At 35.4% G+C, this 18492-nt stretch overlaps 1 protein-coding gene across 1 annotated transcript in view; it reads right to left on the reverse strand.

Moving 5' to 3' along the window:
• Positions 1-898: 898 nt before the first annotated feature.
• Positions 899-18492, reverse strand: part of LOC107746620 (glial cell line-derived neurotrophic factor-like) — a 25845-nt gene continuing 8251 nt past the window's right edge. The window contains exons 5-6 of the mRNA XM_016560915.1: positions 6075-6145; positions 899-1752 (exon numbers count right to left, since the gene is read on the reverse strand). Of these exons, the coding sequence (XP_016416401.1) occupies positions 1328-1752; positions 6075-6145 (496 nt within the window). The 3' untranslated portion in view covers positions 899-1327. The remainder of the gene's footprint in view (positions 1753-6074; positions 6146-18492) is intronic.

An 18492-nucleotide genomic window follows, 5' to 3' on the forward strand; every position in this document is an offset into this window, starting at 1 on the left:
ATGTTTTTTAAAGATGTTTCTTCTGCTCATCAGGGCTGCATTTATTTGATCAAAAATACAGTAAAATTACAGTAATATTGTGAAATATTATTACAATTTAAAATCGCTGTTTTCTACGTGAATATATGTTAAAATGTAATTTATTCCTGTGATCAAAGCTGAATTTTCAGCATCATTACTCCAGTCTTCAGTGTCACATGATCCTTCAGAAATCATTCTAATATGCTAATAAACTAATTATTATCAATGCTGAAAACAGTTGTTCTGCTTCATATTTTTGTGGAAACCAGAATGTTTTTTTCAGGATCCTTTAATGGATAGAACTTTCAAAAGAACATTTCTATGAAACAGAAATCTTTTGTAACATTATTAATGTTTTACTCTCACTTTGGTCAATTGTTGCTGAACAAAAGTATCAATTTCTTACCGACTCCAAACTTTTGAGCAATAATGTAAATTAGGTCACTGACATTCTTTTAAATCCAAGAATGATTAATTTCTATGTAAAACAGGCCTTTTATAGAATACAACATTATTCCGAAAATTCAGCGCTTGTACTGCTTATGGAAAGCAGGCGGAATTTGTTTAAAAGAGAAAAGAGTTGAAAAGAGTTAAAAATAGTTTGTGTACGTTTTCTAGCGATCATGGCAGCAGTAATTCATCTAATGATGATCAGATGATGGAAGAGAGTGTTATAACTAGGCATACGTCCAGACATGCAGTGTAATCGAGCATGATTTCATCATTATAAAGAGCCGATGCAGGACTCCACCACTTAGCGTTCAGAACCGGCCTGCAAACTGGTAAAATGCTGCATGCAACATGCATATCTGGAAAAAAAAACTACTCACAAACATAAAAAAGTGACACGCTTCAGTCTTGTAATGTGCACATGGCTTAAGGAAAGTGTGTGTATATTAAACACACATGCTGAGCTGATAAGTGAATTAAAAGCACCTTCTGTTCTGTTATAATGAACCTTCATGGTATCCACGTTCTTAAAACACCTCTAATTTCAGATCATGTGAAATGTAGGCCTTCAAGCTGCTTTTCACAAACTTTCCATGCAGAACTGCAGTCTGGAGCAGGAATGTGACGACTCGCTTCACAGCTCTCCAAGGTCACATGATGCAAATCCCTACGGTTTCCGACCGTCTCCCTGCAGGACGTCCCGTATTCCTGTGGTTCCTGTGCTGACGCTAGCAGATCCGCTGCGTTTGCAGTGCATCATCAGGAGCGCTGCATCCCGTTCCTTGCACTGGAATTCCCTCGCTTTCTACACCGGAGCTTTGGGTTGATTTTAGCGGCTGCGTCTCCTCGGCTTCTCTCATCCCACACAGCTGCAGTTGGCCGCTGAAAGCCATTTGATGGTCTGCCAGCTCGTCTGGGCGTCCATGAAGGAGACGGTCTCGAAGCGCGTGGGTCTGCAGCAGGGGTGAGTGCTCACCTTGCGGCCAGAAATGCTGCCGTTATCCGTCAACACCTTCAGGGCCAGGTCGTAGTTCTTACGGGCGCTCATGCACGTCCCCACGCAGTACTTAAACACCACGATCTCGTCCGAGTCGTAGCCGAGGCCCAGATCCCGCACCTTCATCTCTTTCCTCTCCAAACGGCAGTCCTGGCTGCTCCGGCCTCGCTTACGGTTGCGCCGCTCCTTACGGTTCCTAGTGGACTTCCGTGAACTGGAGCTGTTTGTAGAGGAACGCTGCCACCGGATCCGATGACCCTCGCCCTCCTCGGCCAGGGACGAATCTGAGGAGACAGAAAACACGAGCTGATGAGGGAAGTGACCACAGAATGTGAAAGATTCTGTCATTTCGTTACAAACCCATATGACTTTTTTTTCTTCTGGGTGACCGATAGGTGAAATTCTGAAGAATATCTTAGTAGCTCAAGGTAAATTGGGGATATTAAGTTTGAAAATGACAAAAACCACCATAAAAGCATAATAAATTATGCAACATTTAGTTCTGGTCCTTGATCTGATTGGTCAAGCAGAGTGCTAATATAACAGTCCAACAGCACTGGGAATTTTCACTGTTTCACTTTCATTTCTTTTTTAATACCAAGTCTATTTTAAAGATTTATTGATTATTAAATGTGGAAAAAATCAAGAATTGAATAAAGTCAACTTTTTTTGGTGGTGAGGGTTTAACTAACAATATTGATTATATAATTTGTCTTTTGGTCAAACCATGCGGACTTATAATGACAACTTTATGTCATTACTTTTGTTTATAGATTATAAAAAGTATAGTATATAAAGTATATAAAGCATAAAGAGTTTTACACAAAAGAGGGTCTTTGAGACACTACAAGGTTTGTCTTTACTTATATACTCCATTTCGTTACTATTTGTGACCCTGCACCACAAAACCAGTCCATAAGGGTCAATTTTTATGAAATTGAGATTTATACAACATCTGAAAGCTGAATAAATAAGCTTTCCATTTAAAGATTTATTGATTATTAAATGTGGAAAAAATCAAGAATTGAATAAAGTCAACTTTTTTTGGTGGTGAGGGTTTAACTAACAATATTGATTATATAATTTGTCTTTTGGTCAAACCATGCGGACTTATAATGACAACTTTATGTCATTACTTTTGTTTATAGATTATAAAAAGTATAGTATATAAAGTATATAAAGCATAAAGAGTTTTACACAAAAGAGGGTCTTTGAGACACTACAAGGTTTGTCTTTACTTATATACTCCATTTCGTTGACGATGCTGAAAATTAAGCTTTGCATAACAGCAATAAATTACATTTTAAGACATATTCACATAGAAAACAGCTATTTTCAATTTTAATAATATTTCCCAATATTACAGTTTTTACTGTATTTTTTATCAAATAAATGCAGTCGTGAGCAGAAAATACATCTTTCAAAAACATCTTACAGACTACAAACTTTTAAAGGGGTCATATGATGCGATTTCAAGTTTTCCTTTCTCTTTGGAGTGTTACAAGCTGATTGTGCATAGATAAGATCCCTGAAGTTGCAAAGATCAAAGAATCCTGAAAAATAAAATGCATCCTGGTTTCCACAAACATATGAATTGACAATAATCAGAAATGTTTCTTGAGCAGCAAATCGGCATATTCAAATCATTTCTGAAGGATCATGTGACACTGAAAACTGGAGTGAAACTGGAAAATTAAGCTTTGCATCACAGCAATAAATTACATTTTAAGACATTCACATAGAAAACAGCTATTTTAAATTTTAATAATATTTCCCAATATTACAGTTTTTACTGTATTTTTAATCTAATTAATGCAGTCGTGAGCAGAAAAGACATCTTTCAAAAACATCTTACAGACTACAAACTTTTAAACAGTGTATGTTTTATATATTTTCTTTGCAGACCTCCAGCAGTACCTTTCACATCTGTTAATATATTTTATATTTGAGCTGTTTTGTGTATTTTAATGGCCAGTCAGCATCCACTGATGGCGGTGTTTTTGAGAACGGGGTCTAATTCAGTGGCAGCAAAATGGTCAATATCACGGTTGACTTCCTGAAGAGTGAGTGTAAACACTCTGGGTCTGTAGCTCTGTAAAAACACAGCTCTGTTTGTTTGCCCAACATGTCAGCTTGTGGCTCAGCTAATGCTGATCATGTTTATCATACTGCACAAAACAAAGTACATGGGCATGTCAGCATTAAATGTTAGAAGATCCTTAGAGCTAATTAAAGCAAAAACATTTCTATATCTTAAGTCTGTATTGTAGTGCATGTCCTCACAAGAGATCCTCACAGTAAGTTTGCATTCCACTCGTGTTTCTACATTATTATGTGCACAGATATTTCATTTCCACTGAACATAAGGAAAAGAACAAAAATAGAATAATTTGCAAGGAATTTGCCTTGAAGCAATGTCACTGTGACATAACACAGAATCACAGGATGAGAAGAACGTCGTCTTAAATTTCAACAAAGATTTTCTCTATAAATGCAGAAAAAGTGTTGAAGGATGAATTTCACATAAACATCCAGGTCACATTTCTTCACCTTTCTTTCTTTCTTTCTTTCTTATGAATTTGGGGTGAAATATGATCTGGGCATGTTTTGGACAGGTTTTGTGAGATTCACCCATTAGGTCTTTGTGAAGTGTTTGAAGTAACAGAAAGTGTAAAGCATCATTCCCAAAGGATTCAGACCTCTGACAGGTTAGGTTAGGCAGAAAATGTAATATTAACTTCAGGCTGAGAAGACAGAAAACAACTGGTTGAACATCCCATTTCCTCCGACCTAAAGGCTTCTCATATGACAGAAAACACACAATGAAATCTCTTTTATCTCAATTGTTTTTCCCAGAAATATGATTAAGTTGAGAAAAAGAAAAAAAAAGAAAAACAATAGAGTTCTGTTTTAGTGGTCTAAGTCTGCAATGACAAGTTTCATTATAAATAAACACTCCTCATCAAATTTCCAGATGATCTGAGCCACTATCCACATTTTATAGCTCTATACACTTACTGTACAGTGTGTCAACTATTGACTCATTTGTTAATACTTCTATTTCTCCTACATTCTTTTAAGAAAAGCATCTGAGACAAAGTTGATAGTTAATGAAACATACAGTAACTGAGACCTTTATTGAGACCTTCACATCTGAAACAGCTCAGTGAAGATCCACGAGCTTCTGTCTGCTAGAGAATTAGCAATATGACTTGATACACAGCCTCTGGTACACACTTTGTGACAACATATAATTTTGAAATTACTCACGTCTATCACCAAGTGTTGTTGATGGGTTAATTTTACTGTTGGTACAGACGAAAAGTCTCCTATTTTAATTACAGGCTTTGCAATAACGTCAAAGCTGGATGAGGCTTGTAAACTAAACTGAAGTGTATTTGAAATGGGGAAGTTGTCAAAACAGTTATATCTCAATAACGAAGACTGTGAGTCAAACGTGCAATTACACGTTTGTTTTCTCTAACAGTGTTTTGTATGTTGAATTAAGTACTTTAATTTCAAAAATTTTATTCAGCATTTTTGTGAATTTTGTCCTGGGGTTTTAAAGACAATTAATATATTAATATTATCATTTTAACTGGAGTGACACTATCAGATTAGAACAAAATATGAACTGACTTGAGCTGAATAATGAAACTATTATCTTCTGTAAAGTTGCATTGCAGCTGAAATTAAATATGTTTCGTAACTGATTAATTTTAAAGCATCAACACTGTTATTTTCCTGTTTAACCATCTGTATTGTATAAAGCGCTATATAAAACACTTTTTCTTCACTTCATTTCTCCTCTTCTTAAACTTGCTTCCTAATCTAGTCAAATAAACCCGGCATTGTATATCACAAATATTCTTGGCACTTTGATGAATTGCTTTTGTTCCTCTTTTGCTTTGGATAAAAGCTAAATGCATAAATGTATGTATGTATATATAATGTAATGTATGTAAATATATATATATACAGTGGGTACGGAAAGTATTCAGACCCCCTTAAATTTTTCACTCTTTGTTATATTGCAGCCACACTGATACAGCGTGTACTGAACTGAAGCTGTTGTTATGATTGCAAAGAAAGAGCCAATAACACGCTAGTAGGAAATATAATGACATGAATCCTCAGGGTTAATCTAGTGCGCTGTCACGGCCTGCCCATTACTCGTCTGTGTTATATAAACCCTGACAGAGTAAACCGATCCGTGATGTCCGATCGGCCCATTCACATGTATACGCTTCCCACCCCCAACCCTGAACTACAGCAGACCTCCAGTGATCCTACACAGCCAACACTACAGCCTCTTTAATTACTTAAGCAACACCCAACACCGCCGTAGATCCCCATGAGTAAATATTTCAGGATGACTTTAATGAATGAATGTCTGTGGAGTGTCTGGCTGAAAGATCCAATGAGCCGGAGTGAAAATCAAGCGTGCTGACACACAAACAAGTCCAAACGGACACGCTTCTGACACATTTGGTAATGTAGTACAGGCAAGCCGACACCAAACAGGTGTTGTGATGTTATGTCAGGCAGCATCAAAGCGTGAGTTTATTTATTAGCCGATAACCCAAATTATATGAGGAATGCTCACCTTCCAGTTCCTCAGGTGACATCGGGCAGGTGCGGCCATGCAGGTCTCCAGACTTCTCCACCCTTTGCCATCTAGAAAGGAAAAGATGTATAATTTGATATGCATGCAAATATAATGGCACTAAACAAGTGGCTCTTAAAGAAACAGTCTCCCACAAATGAAAAGTCTCATTTGTGTCAGAAGATCCTTAGAGCTGTAAATAGAAAAGAATTTTCCGCAATGCATTTCTTTAAAAACTTTGATGGAAAGATCACTGAAAATCAACTCTCCTACTGAAATAAATGTGATAAGATGTGCTTTTTGCATTTTATGGGGAAAACATAGCAGCATATCTGACAGATGAATAATGGGAGAATTTCAATTTTATTGTGAGCAATGTCTTTAATGTCACAAAATTAAAATAATTTAATCGTTTTCTGCTATATTCCCTCTGCTGAAAGCATGATGGGTAAAGAGATGTGCAAATATCAGTCAAATGTCAGATATTATCTGACTGTGGTTTCATGACTCAGCAAGTCCCATCTTTCCTTTATCATGCATTTTGCTAGTAAAGCCAGGAAATTATATAACAAATATTTATTCTTCCAAGACTATATACTCATATTAAACTTATTTTGCCCAATTTTGATATGGTCATTCATCAAATTATGTAACCTAATGAGGAGAGGTGTGCTTTTACTTTTATAAGCCAGGCAAGTTTTTAAAAATATGATTAATTATGATGATCCCTTTGCAGAAGGATAACCTCCATATAGGCTATTTTAAGACTCATTTATACCTTTTCAAAAAAAAAAGATAGTGTGTACTACAAAGAAAACGCTTAAAAATTAAATAATTGGCATTTATATTGTCATATTACTAAATTAAATTATAATCTTTTATTTTTTAATATAATTGTAAAAAATGTACACTTTTTTTTTCTCTCTAAAAAATGTCATCAGATGCTCTAGCACCCCCTTGAAAAATTATTATAATTAGAGATTAAAAATGATTATTAATATGATTTTTGCAATAAATATGGGTCCAAAGCAACTTTTTACTTCATTTTTTTTTTTACAGTTTCTTTTCTCTGAAATGCTCCCCAGATGCTCTAGCACCCCCTTAAGAAATCATTATTATTATAAATTCAAAATAATTTTTAATATGCTTTTCACAATAAATATTGGTCCAAAGCAGCTTATTTTTTGCAGTTTCTTATCCCTGAAATTTCCTGCAGACAATTTCAGGCATGCTGGGATTCCCAAAAACATTTTATTTACTAAGCAACAGGACAATTTTCACCTAGCAATGCCCTAGCAACCACACAGAACACCTTAGCAACCAGTGTTGGGGAAAGTTACTTTTAAAAGTAATGCATTACAATATTGCGTTACTCCCTAAAAAGTAACTAATTGCGCTACTTATTTACTTTTTATGGAATGTAATACATTACATTACTTTTGCGTTACTTTTTCTCATCTGGGCTGAGCTTGCTTCCTTGTTTTCAAAATGAAAAAGTTGTTTTTGGCAAATGTAAAAGCCCTTTCACACCAAAAGTGAAATGAATAAGCCTCAGGCTGAAGGAAATGTAAATTCAAAAAGCTCAAACAAACCATCCAGCTGTGCTGCCATTCCTGAATGCATGAAGAATAGGACGCAAGAGAAGAAAGTGTTATGTTTATCTTTTGCTTATTAGTATTGTTGAATTGGATCATCTAAGGTCAACAGCGAAGACACTGGGATTAAATACATAAAGGTTATTTGTGTTATTTAACATATAATTATTGCAGGTTTGTGTAATATGTGCATGTAATATTTGCATTTCACTGTTTTTATTCATTTTGAGGAATACTGAATCTGTTTTTGAGCAAGTGTAAAGGCATGTTTAGTCTAGAACTTTAGTAACATCATGTTTTTACAGCGATTTATTTACAGGAGAACTGTCAGTAAATCATTGGGGAAAAAAGTAACTGGCGGTACTTATTTGAAAAAGTAACTCCGATATTTTCTTGTAAATTAAAAAGTAATGTGTTACTTTTCTAGTTACTTGACAAAAGTAATCTGATTACGTAACTCGACTTACTTGTAATGCGTTACCCCAACACAGCTACTACCCAGTACACTTACCAATGCCGTGGAAATCACTCAGAACAGAATGTGGGACACTAAGTCTGTTCTAATAAAGCATCCACCTATTATATCATCATTAATCACATGGCTCTGAGGGTTTCCTTGACCACATGTATAAACTTGCAGACACTGAAACATTCTCTCGTGCTGCACGTAAACGGCACACATTTAAAGGCGGCTGCTATGAAACGATTAAGCAACAGGATGTGATGAAAGTAGCAACACAATTCAGAGCTGACCTAGAGAGATGGTTTCACCTGCAGCCTTAAATATCAAATTTACAGCACACTGTTGCTATGAATACCCCGACATTGCCGAAGGCTGCAAGCTGTTGTGTGCACTGACACAATCTGCTCCGTTTGGCAGCTTCACTGAGTCACATAAAGGTTAGCAGAAGATTTAAAACACTCTGTGACTGATAACACTCTTCAATTATAAACTACAAGCATATGCAACAATTAAAACTGAAGTGTCTGCACGCTAACGTCACTAAATAAAACTGCAAAAATAATGACAAACAGATCAAACTCACATGACCGGTTGCGCCAATGTCTACGTTTTGGATTGGAAAATCAAGACTTGTGAAGCATTGGTGGATCATATTGATATTTAATGTGATTCTCTACATCTGTGTTTCCTCTATTAGGACACCTGTGAGAACTTGAGGAGAACTGACTTCATATATTGATTAAAAATCACCAAAACACCAACTGATTCAAACACATTGAACAAAAATAATGAAGAAAAGTGATGTTAGTCCTGCAGTATTTGATACAGACACCTGATCTGATGTTTAATCATCAAATGCTTTGACATTCAGACATTTTTAAGTGTGTTATTCTCAGTCCTAATAGTTTCTGGGCCATTTTTTTTTTTACATTTATTTTTAATTATAATTTTAATAAATATAATTTCAATGGTGATATATACAAGTAGATTTCCATGTATTAAAGGGGTCATATGATGCGATTTCAAGTTTTCCTTTCTCTTTGTTTTAATTAACATTTTTACATTTATTTTAATTATAAAATAAGATATATCTTGGGCATTTAAATTACTAAAATTAACATTATTGTAATAATTCAATTTGATTTCCATATATATATTAATTTACATACATATATGCATGTATGTATGTATGTATATCCTCAAATAAACATTTGTGACAAAGCAGTAAATCACAAACACACACACACCTACACCCAATCACAATATGCAAATAGTTTTAAGATGATTCACCGTTGAGCAACTTCTTTCAACTTCAAATTAAGAAATTGTATCATTCATCATCACTGCAAAAGGTTGTCAAAACGTGCTTTAAGCCAATGAAGGTTTTGATGTGGCAAGATGTTGATGACAGGATTATTTTTTTTAAAAACAAATATGCCATTAAAATCAAACGATAAGAAACCTAAGTCAACATCCTCCTGACATACATCAAAGAGAACGTGCTTAAAGACGGACTGTGAAACTGATATGATGTGTCTGGTTTCAAACAGTCACACTGAGCTGCTAATGCTGCGCTGCACGAGCCAATCACATTCATCCAATGAAGATGCCTTAAATCAGCCACTAAAAGACAAAGTAAAGGAGCAAATGTATTGACTTTGCAACATGTAAAACCAAAGGTAAAACTTGAACAAACACACTATCATTCAAAAGTTTGGGTCAGTAATTTTGAATGAAATTATTACTTTTATTAAGTAAGGATGCATCAAATTGATCAAAAGTGACAGTAAAGACATTTAAAAAGTTACAAAAGATTTCTGTTTCAAATAAATGCTGTTATTTTAAGTGCTAATGCATGTCTATGAAAATGTATGTGTGATGCAACTTATTTACAGCATGTAAATGTCGGTACTTTATTATTCTGACACTTAAAAGTGTGCAACTTATTGAGGGCACAAGAATAAATTACATTTTAACATCTATTCAAATCGAAAACACTTATTTTAAATTGTAAAAATACTTAGCAATTTTCTGTATTTTTGATCAAATAAATGAAGCCTTAAGCATTAGAAAAACATAAAAATTAGTGCTGTCAAACGATTAATCGGGATTAATCACATCCAAAATAAAAGTAAGTGTGCAACTTATTGAGGAAGAGTGTTCTTTTTAAAAAAAATAATAATCAAAAATTTTAATTTTTCACCTTCAAACATTAAAAACAGCAAACTAAACCCCACAGCCGTACACTGAAGGAAAGACCCAAGGCATATTGAGACTAGAATATCACAGAGACTTGAGGATGAACTCCTTTCACTTGTTCCAGTAAGTACCCACCTAGCAACTGCCCAGAACCCCCTAGCAACCATCCAGAATGCCCTATGCACCGCATAGCAACAGCCTTGCATCATGACAGGGAGATTTTAACAGGCAAGCACCAGTCAAACTGTCTTCAGAAGTATCTACTGTTGTGAATAAGACAGACAGAGAAATGATCAGAGATGTATACATTTTATACAAGCTCGTCTGTGAACGAAGAGAGATGAGCTGCTCTGAAAGGACAATTTTGACAGAATTTAAACACGTTTCTGTTTCTGTAAATGAAGAGGCGTCTGTTTGGATTCTCTACTGAGAAACTTCTGTGCGAGCGTGACAGCGGAGAACCAGATGTCCGGCTGCGAACACACACACTCTCACACAACCATCTATCTCTCATCTCCTTGTTTCTCTGTGGTGTATACAGATACACACATCTGTCAGCTCCATTAAGACAAATGAACCTGCTCACTGACATGAATCAAAAACATCTCGCAAATAATAAAATCCAGCGTGTGTGTGTGAAACGGATCGCGTACACTTTTCAGCAGTGTGTGTGCATTTGCTGTGGGGTCCGAGCTGTCAGATGGAGAAATGGGAATCAAAGGAGAAATCTGGGTGGGTAACGTGTTATTGGGAATAATGAAGACCGAGATTGAGAGCTAAACTGAAGTGACAGAAGGAGAAAAAGAGAAAGAGATGAATTCTCAAAAGTGTTTGTATTTGTTTACTCTGATGACATTACAGAACATTCCACATGGCTGAGTTTGCTGAGTGAACTCGATGCGTTTTCACTCCTAACTATCCTGCATACAAGCACAAACTCACACTGTTCACTGCTACTTCAAAATTACATTCTATACACTGGCATACTGCTTCAAATCCTTACCAGAGGAACATTTTATTGCAATAAAATGTTGCTCTTTTATAGATTAGGAGAAATACATAAATAAAAATAGACAAATTGAGTCAATAGTCGACATACAGAGTATAGGTAGGTAGGTATAGCATATAAAAAATAATGTGCAAGCAGCTCTTTGGTGTTGGAAGAATTTGATCAGAAATGTTTGAGTTCATATTGAGATCTCTGATTTTTGATTGGCATCTTGTTAAATCTGAGCACAGTTTGAGACATTGTTGAGATCCTGTCTGAAACTCTACAGAAAAAGTGATAATTAAGAAGTATTTCTCAGGGGGAAACAAGTTTGTGGTTATCGTTGACCAGAACAAACAATAATTACATTAAATACATCCTCCTTTGTATTTTTACATGCAATATATATGTATATATATATATATATATTTCCCCCTTTTTTTTTAGAAAGAAATTAATGACTGAGGAGGCAAATTTAATTTAAAAGCAGTTAAGAATCTATTGTATATTAATAACCAATTCATCACTGAAAAAAAAAATCTGGTGTAGAAACAATTTTCACTCAATTTTAAAAATTGCTAGAAAATTTCTCAAACAATTACAAATAAATGTCAAGTAACACATTGAATTAAACATATTTAAGCTGAAAAACTGAAATAGTATTCTCTTGTAAAACACACTCCAGTAGTGTTTTATTTACAAATTCAAAAACAATTTTATTGTGATGCAACATTTGAAAAGGAAAAAAGTCCTGAAGATGCTTAAAATAAAATGTGACACATTATATGAGAAAAATAAAAGTGAACTCATTTTATTATCGGTCTATTATCATTGGTCTACAATTCTTTTCTAAGCAGTTAGCATTTAACTAGTCTCACTAGCTCACAGTCGGTTTACTGACCATCTGTTGAAAATCATACACAAAACCGGAAAGCACTTCTTGATCTGGAAAGCTCTAACTTCACTTTAGCTGGCTTCTGGGAGTAAGAGCACACAGGTTTCGTTTATAAGTCCTCCTGGAAACTAAGTTATGTTTTCAAGGTTTTGAGGATAAAATAATCACTGAATAGGTAAGATTTCCCAGGTTGGCAGCATCAGATCTTTTTTTGACTGAGGCACCCAGTAGGAACATTAAAATGTAAATGAGCAAAGCTGTATATTCAGTATCTGTGAAATAATCAGTACATATAACGTTTTGGAGTCAATAAACTTTCTTTTTGTTTTGAGGTTTTTGTTTTCTGCTGTGCAATTACTTGAATTAATTTCTCCATAATGATACTGTGGTATTCTATATTGCATATAAACTTGCCCCTAAACAAATGTCCTCTCAGTCAGCATGGTTTCTTTCTGTCTAAGTGGGCGGTTCTTGTCCAAAATAATTTGTACAATGTGCACCAGACTTTACATCAAACACCTTGTTGCACAAAACTAGTATTTAACTTTATGTAAGAATCGGACCCTCTCTCTGCGGGCTCTAGTGTCCTTCTGCCCCACTCTGACCCTGGATAAGGTGTTTCTCATTATTGCACAACTAGGATGTTCATTAGTGGAGGCTGTAATAAATTATCCAGCGGTGGACTGCCCTGCGGTGACTGCGGCCCATAATTCTTACTAACACCACGGCGCTCCTGTGTCCCGTATGATCGCCTGACACTCATGTACTGCCCTGTTTCCATGCACACAGAGTCACGAAACCTACACTCGCTATGTAGTCGCTTCATCAAAATTAAATGGACGTTAAAAATACACCTGAGCAATTTAAAGACCAGCAGTATACATGGAAAGTTCTGATCTACTGGGTCAAAGATGGATGAAAAATAATGGATAAATAAACTAAAATGCAACTAATCATATATTTGAGCATAGTTAGGATTGCAAAATAAATTATTACCTTTTAAAAAAGGAGAAAAAAATAATAAAATAATAAAACGCAATTCAGACTTTTTACCTGCAATTATGAGTTCGTCACACAGTTCAGACTTTTTTCTCCAATTGCGAGATATAAACTCACAGTTCTTACTTTCTTTCTCACAATTCCGAGTTTACATCTTGCAATCCTAGATTTTTTTCTCAGAATTGAGTTTACATCTTCACAATTCTGCTTTTTTTTTTGTTTCCACCATGTACTAATAAAAAAAGAGGTAACTGCAACTTTAACTCACAATGAGATTGATTTTATATCTTGTCGTTCTAAGTTTATATCTTGCAGTTCAGTCAAAGATGGATGAAAAATAATGGATAAATAAACTAAAATGCAACTAATCATATATTTGAGCATAGTTAGGATTGCAAAATAAATTATTACCTTTTAAAAAAGGAGAAAAAAAAGGTAATTGGAACTTTTAAACGTGATTCAGAATTTTTACATGCAATTATGAGTTTATATCACACAGTTCAGACTTTTTTCTCCAATTGCGAGATATAAACTCACAGTTCTTACTTTCTTTCTCACAATTCCGAGTTTACATCTTGCAATCCTAGATTTTTTTCTCAGAATTGAGTTTACATCTTCACAATTCTGCTTTTTTTTTTGTTTCCACCATGTACTAATAAAAAAAGAGGTAACTGCAACTTTAACTCACAATGAGATTGATTTTATATCTTGTCGTTCTAAGTTTATATCTTGCAGTTCAGACCTTTTTCTCAAGACTGTGAGAAAAAAGTCAGAATTCTGAGATATGAACTGAGAATTTTGAAAAAAAAAAGTGTCAGAACTGAGATAAAAAGTGATAAAAAGACCCTTTTTTCATTTACATTTTTTTTATTCTGTAGCAGAAACATGTTTTCATAGAAAACACTTCTTGTCTTTTGTTGTCAGGGTCAAATGTGTCTAATAAAACTCTTTTTATTTATTTTATAATATTATTTATCAATAATATTTAAAACAACAATTCATTTTAAAACATTAACTATTTTAAGTATTTATATTTTATTTAGTGACATTTTATATTTTTATATTTAAAACTTTATTAAAAGAAATAATAAAGTAATTTATATATACAAATAAAATCATGTATTAATTTCTGATTTTAAAGACATTTTGTTTTTCTTTTGTATGACAAAAAAGAAAAAAGTTAAATCTGGTTCCTGCAAAAGTGAGAACTCCTATAAGATCCAGCATTAAAGTAAACAGTGACTAGGTGGAAACTCCATTGCGGGTGAGCAATTCTCCAACAATAGACAGTTTGGAAGTGATTAAACGGTATTACAGCTTTCAGCAGAGAGTAAAACTGAAAAGGGCTAGACGCTTGCATTAGTGTCTCTTAAAGGAGGTGTGATTCAGACACTTGAGCGTTAAGTGCCAGCACACCCAATCTATCACAGCAACAGGAAAACGCAGCACATTAAAGACATTTCATCATGAATACATGGCAGGTCATACACTAAAGAGACCCACATATAATAATACAGGGGATCCACAAAACTCCATCAAACTCTATTTAGCAGCATCACCATAAAGCACATCACGTGCCCTGTGAAAAAATACCATATGCTGTGCATCTTAAAAAAAAGAGCACACCGATGACTCAGCAGCACTGCTATTTAATCTTTCAACATGACATAACAAATAACCCGAGAGAAATTCCACAATCTACCCTGCTGCCTTAGTCACATAAAACCATGCCAACAGACAAATAAATTAATAATTTTGATCCAAGGATTACAGTATACCAGGGAGTAGCCTGCAGTCTATTTGGAAGTGTTTGCAATCTGATACTGAAATGCAATGTTACCTGCTCAACAAACGTGCCAACCAACTCAGCCAGATGGGTGGGATATAGGTATAGGATGCTACATATGGGCCTGTTTCTGCGTAAGAATCTCGCACATTCCGATCCAAATCTTTTAAAAAGACATTTACAAGAGGAGACAGCAGTGCTGTGGTGTGCATTAGTTCCAGCAGAGAACAGATGGGGAGAAAAACAGTGCACCTGAACCAGAACTGAGATCAAATTTATAGAACTGAGAATTTATTGCATACATAGCATATGAGACTTCTTAGCAAGATATAAGACTTAAAGAACCACAAATGGCCATAATAAGACCCCAGAGTGGAGAAAACAGTCCCGGGATTCTCTTCTAACTGTATCCAGATTTCATCTCTTCCAGACAGAAAAACAGCTCTTTCAGGAGCACACTTACTGTCAGTCTCATAATCAATCATCAGCTCAGTCAGCTGGGAAAAGCTTGTCAAATAAGCAAAGGAATACACTTAATTAAGTATTCTGAGGTACATTTTCAACCTGTTTGTACGAGATTGAGGAAAGCCAAGCAGTTAAGCAGCTTTTATTTTCCTTTCATTTTTGGGGATCAACCACCTTTCAGCAGATCCAACAATAACTGATGCATATTTATACGGCTTTATAAAGGAAAAGGACATTTTAAAGGAATTTTGAGGAACAAAAAGAATCGAAGACCAAGAACTCGTGCTATTTTAAAAGACAACAATATTTAATAAATAGGTTACACATTGTATTTAATACAGTTAAATTCAACATTTTAAATCGAATCGAATATTCTGTGACAAACAAATTATTTCTGATTCTTTTAAGGGCAGCAACACTTAAAGCAATTACGTTATATTACTTATTATTAGCTACAAGTTAACATATATACATTTTTTTTTATCGAAAATAAATCTGACATGTGAGAAAATGACATGCATTTTTTCTATTTAGCACCACAATAAGAAAAGTTCTGCCAAAATAAATATATAATCTATACACAAATTATTAACATATAAATGAAGTAATTAGGCTATGCTAAAAAACGTTAAAAGACGCAAAATTTAGATCAATGCCTTACTGCAACAAGACATAAAGAAAAGAAAAGAAATATACAATCCTACCTTTTCGGTCCTGGTCGAGCTCTCCTGTCATGGACTTGAGTGAAATAAATTAAGAAACGGACAAGTGAAAATTATCCACAGATAATGAGAATGTATTCCTTAAAATGTTTCCTCTCGACCTCTCCCTGTAGTGATGATGCATAATTCTGAACATCCAGGTTTTTCACATAAACTTGTGTCCGGCGCGAGCAGAACCTCGGGTTGTGTTGACTGACCCAGACGCGTCAGGTCCAGGACAGCTCGCGCGCGGTACTTCCTCAGGACACGCTCTCCACTCTAAACGCAGGAGTCCGTGCCAAAATCAAGTCCCATAAACACATGAGAGTTTTGAACCCCTGAGGTGTCAAATTCCAGCCCCTATCACATGATACGCTACAAGCGAGCGACGCGACGCGACAAACTCCAGCGCTCCCATGATAATCCACGACGCAAGTGAGCGCGGCGCTCCGCTGATTATAATGAGAGCCTTCTGATTGGTCGATTGGGTGCCTTCGTCACTCGCGTCGCTTATTGTAATGGGTTCTAATCGCGTCGCGTCGCCAGCAGCGTAGATGGAGTGCAAGAAGATCAGGCAACGCGCTCACCTGGGCGAGACACTGGAGTCATTTAGCTCTATTCTATTCTATTCTATTCGGTTCACTTGATAATACGCCTAAGTAGATTTTTATAGTTGCAGAAGGGAATGTGAGTGGCTGTCATAAAGTTTTCTCAGTGTCTTGCTATGCATTTGAGTGTTTAAACGTTGCTATGCAGCTGCTGGAGTTACTTACCTTGGTTGCTAGATAAAGTCAAAAACAGGCAACTCACAATTTAGATAGGCTATTAAATCCTGGTCTCTAGATACTCTATTTCTTATTTTAGCAAGCCTATGTCATTATGTGCCACATTTAAATAATTAGGCTTAGAGAGTTTGTTCAAATCACTCATCAAATGTGCACCAAATATGTGCAATAGCCTGCTCTTGTAGCTCAAACATGCTTGACAAAGATTTTAATATTTTTGGGGCAATGTAAAATACTTGCTGATTTTTATTCAAATGTATTATATGTTCACAGAAGTTATATAGACAACAATTTTTAAATGCTTTTTAAAATAGGCCAACGTTTATATATTTTAAAAGGCCAATTTATAAAAAGGCCAAAAATATATTGGTAGAAAATATGTAAATATATTTTAAAACATATTTTAGAAAATATTTCTTTTGTATATATATATATATATATAATAGTAATTACTATAATTAAGTAATTAGTTAGGCCTATAAGGATTAAGATTGCATAAAGCTCTCAGGTTTCACATCTGTTCATTTTCAACAAATAAGTCAAGTATATTTCAATTTGGCACATTGTCAAAGTTATGCAGCCAAAAAGCAGCACTCTATTTAAGGACTACGAAAATGAAAGAGCAAATTAAAATCAGTGAAATATTAAATATACACTAAAGAGACATTCTGATTTAAAGGGCAAATACCAAAGCTTTCTGGCTCAATCAGAAACTGCACTCTTATCTGTGATTGCGTCACTTCACGGCTCTAATAGAAATCAGCGTGCTTGATATCAACACCAGATTTCAGACTAATAGAATAACTGACAGGTAAGCAAACAACACTTTCCCACAATGATTTCTGAACGGCTGAGTTTATCAAGATTGGCTGCAGCTCAAGCACTTCTGCGCTGCTCTCAGACGGAGAGTGTGTGTGTGTGTGTGTGTGTGTGTGTGTGCCCATGCCATCTGAATCAGACAGAGAAAGAGGATTAAAATACCTTCCTCGGGTGAAGCTTGACCTGAAGTCTCGCTGGTCCTGATGGAAAACCTCTGTCAGGGTGTAAATGAGGTGCTGTGGCTTAGTGGTTAAAGATGTGGGCTAATCCAAAGGTTGCAGGTTCAAATCTGATTAATAAACTGCTGTAACTGGCAATGCATTGCTTTGGATAACAAAGGCTCTGCTTTATGAATAATTAGAATAAGATGAATGATGTCTGCCCTGTCATGACGGCCAGGTGATCCTATGTGCTTGCTAGGAAGTTGATGAAAATCATTACAATGAGTCACACATATATTAGCTGTATCCTGAAACTATTTTTACCAGAAGTCCAAACATCGGCAACAGTTTCAAACTAAGAGGAGACGGTCAGGAGCCTATAGACACAAGACAAGACACACAGACACAGAGTCCTGAGATGTATGACACTCAGTAGGGATTCTTGTTTTTCACTCAAACACACACACACACACACACACACACACACACACCCTCCGCTTAAAGCAAACAAGAAAGAGCCCATCTGCTCTGACTAAAGAGACAAACCCTGCCTACACACACA

This window comes from Sinocyclocheilus rhinocerous, unplaced genomic scaffold (genome assembly GCF_001515625.1).
Source record: "Sinocyclocheilus rhinocerous isolate Xijiao unplaced genomic scaffold, SAMN03320098_v1.1 scaffold588, whole genome shotgun sequence".
Classification (NCBI taxonomy): domain Eukaryota; kingdom Metazoa; phylum Chordata; class Actinopteri; order Cypriniformes; family Cyprinidae; genus Sinocyclocheilus; species Sinocyclocheilus rhinocerous.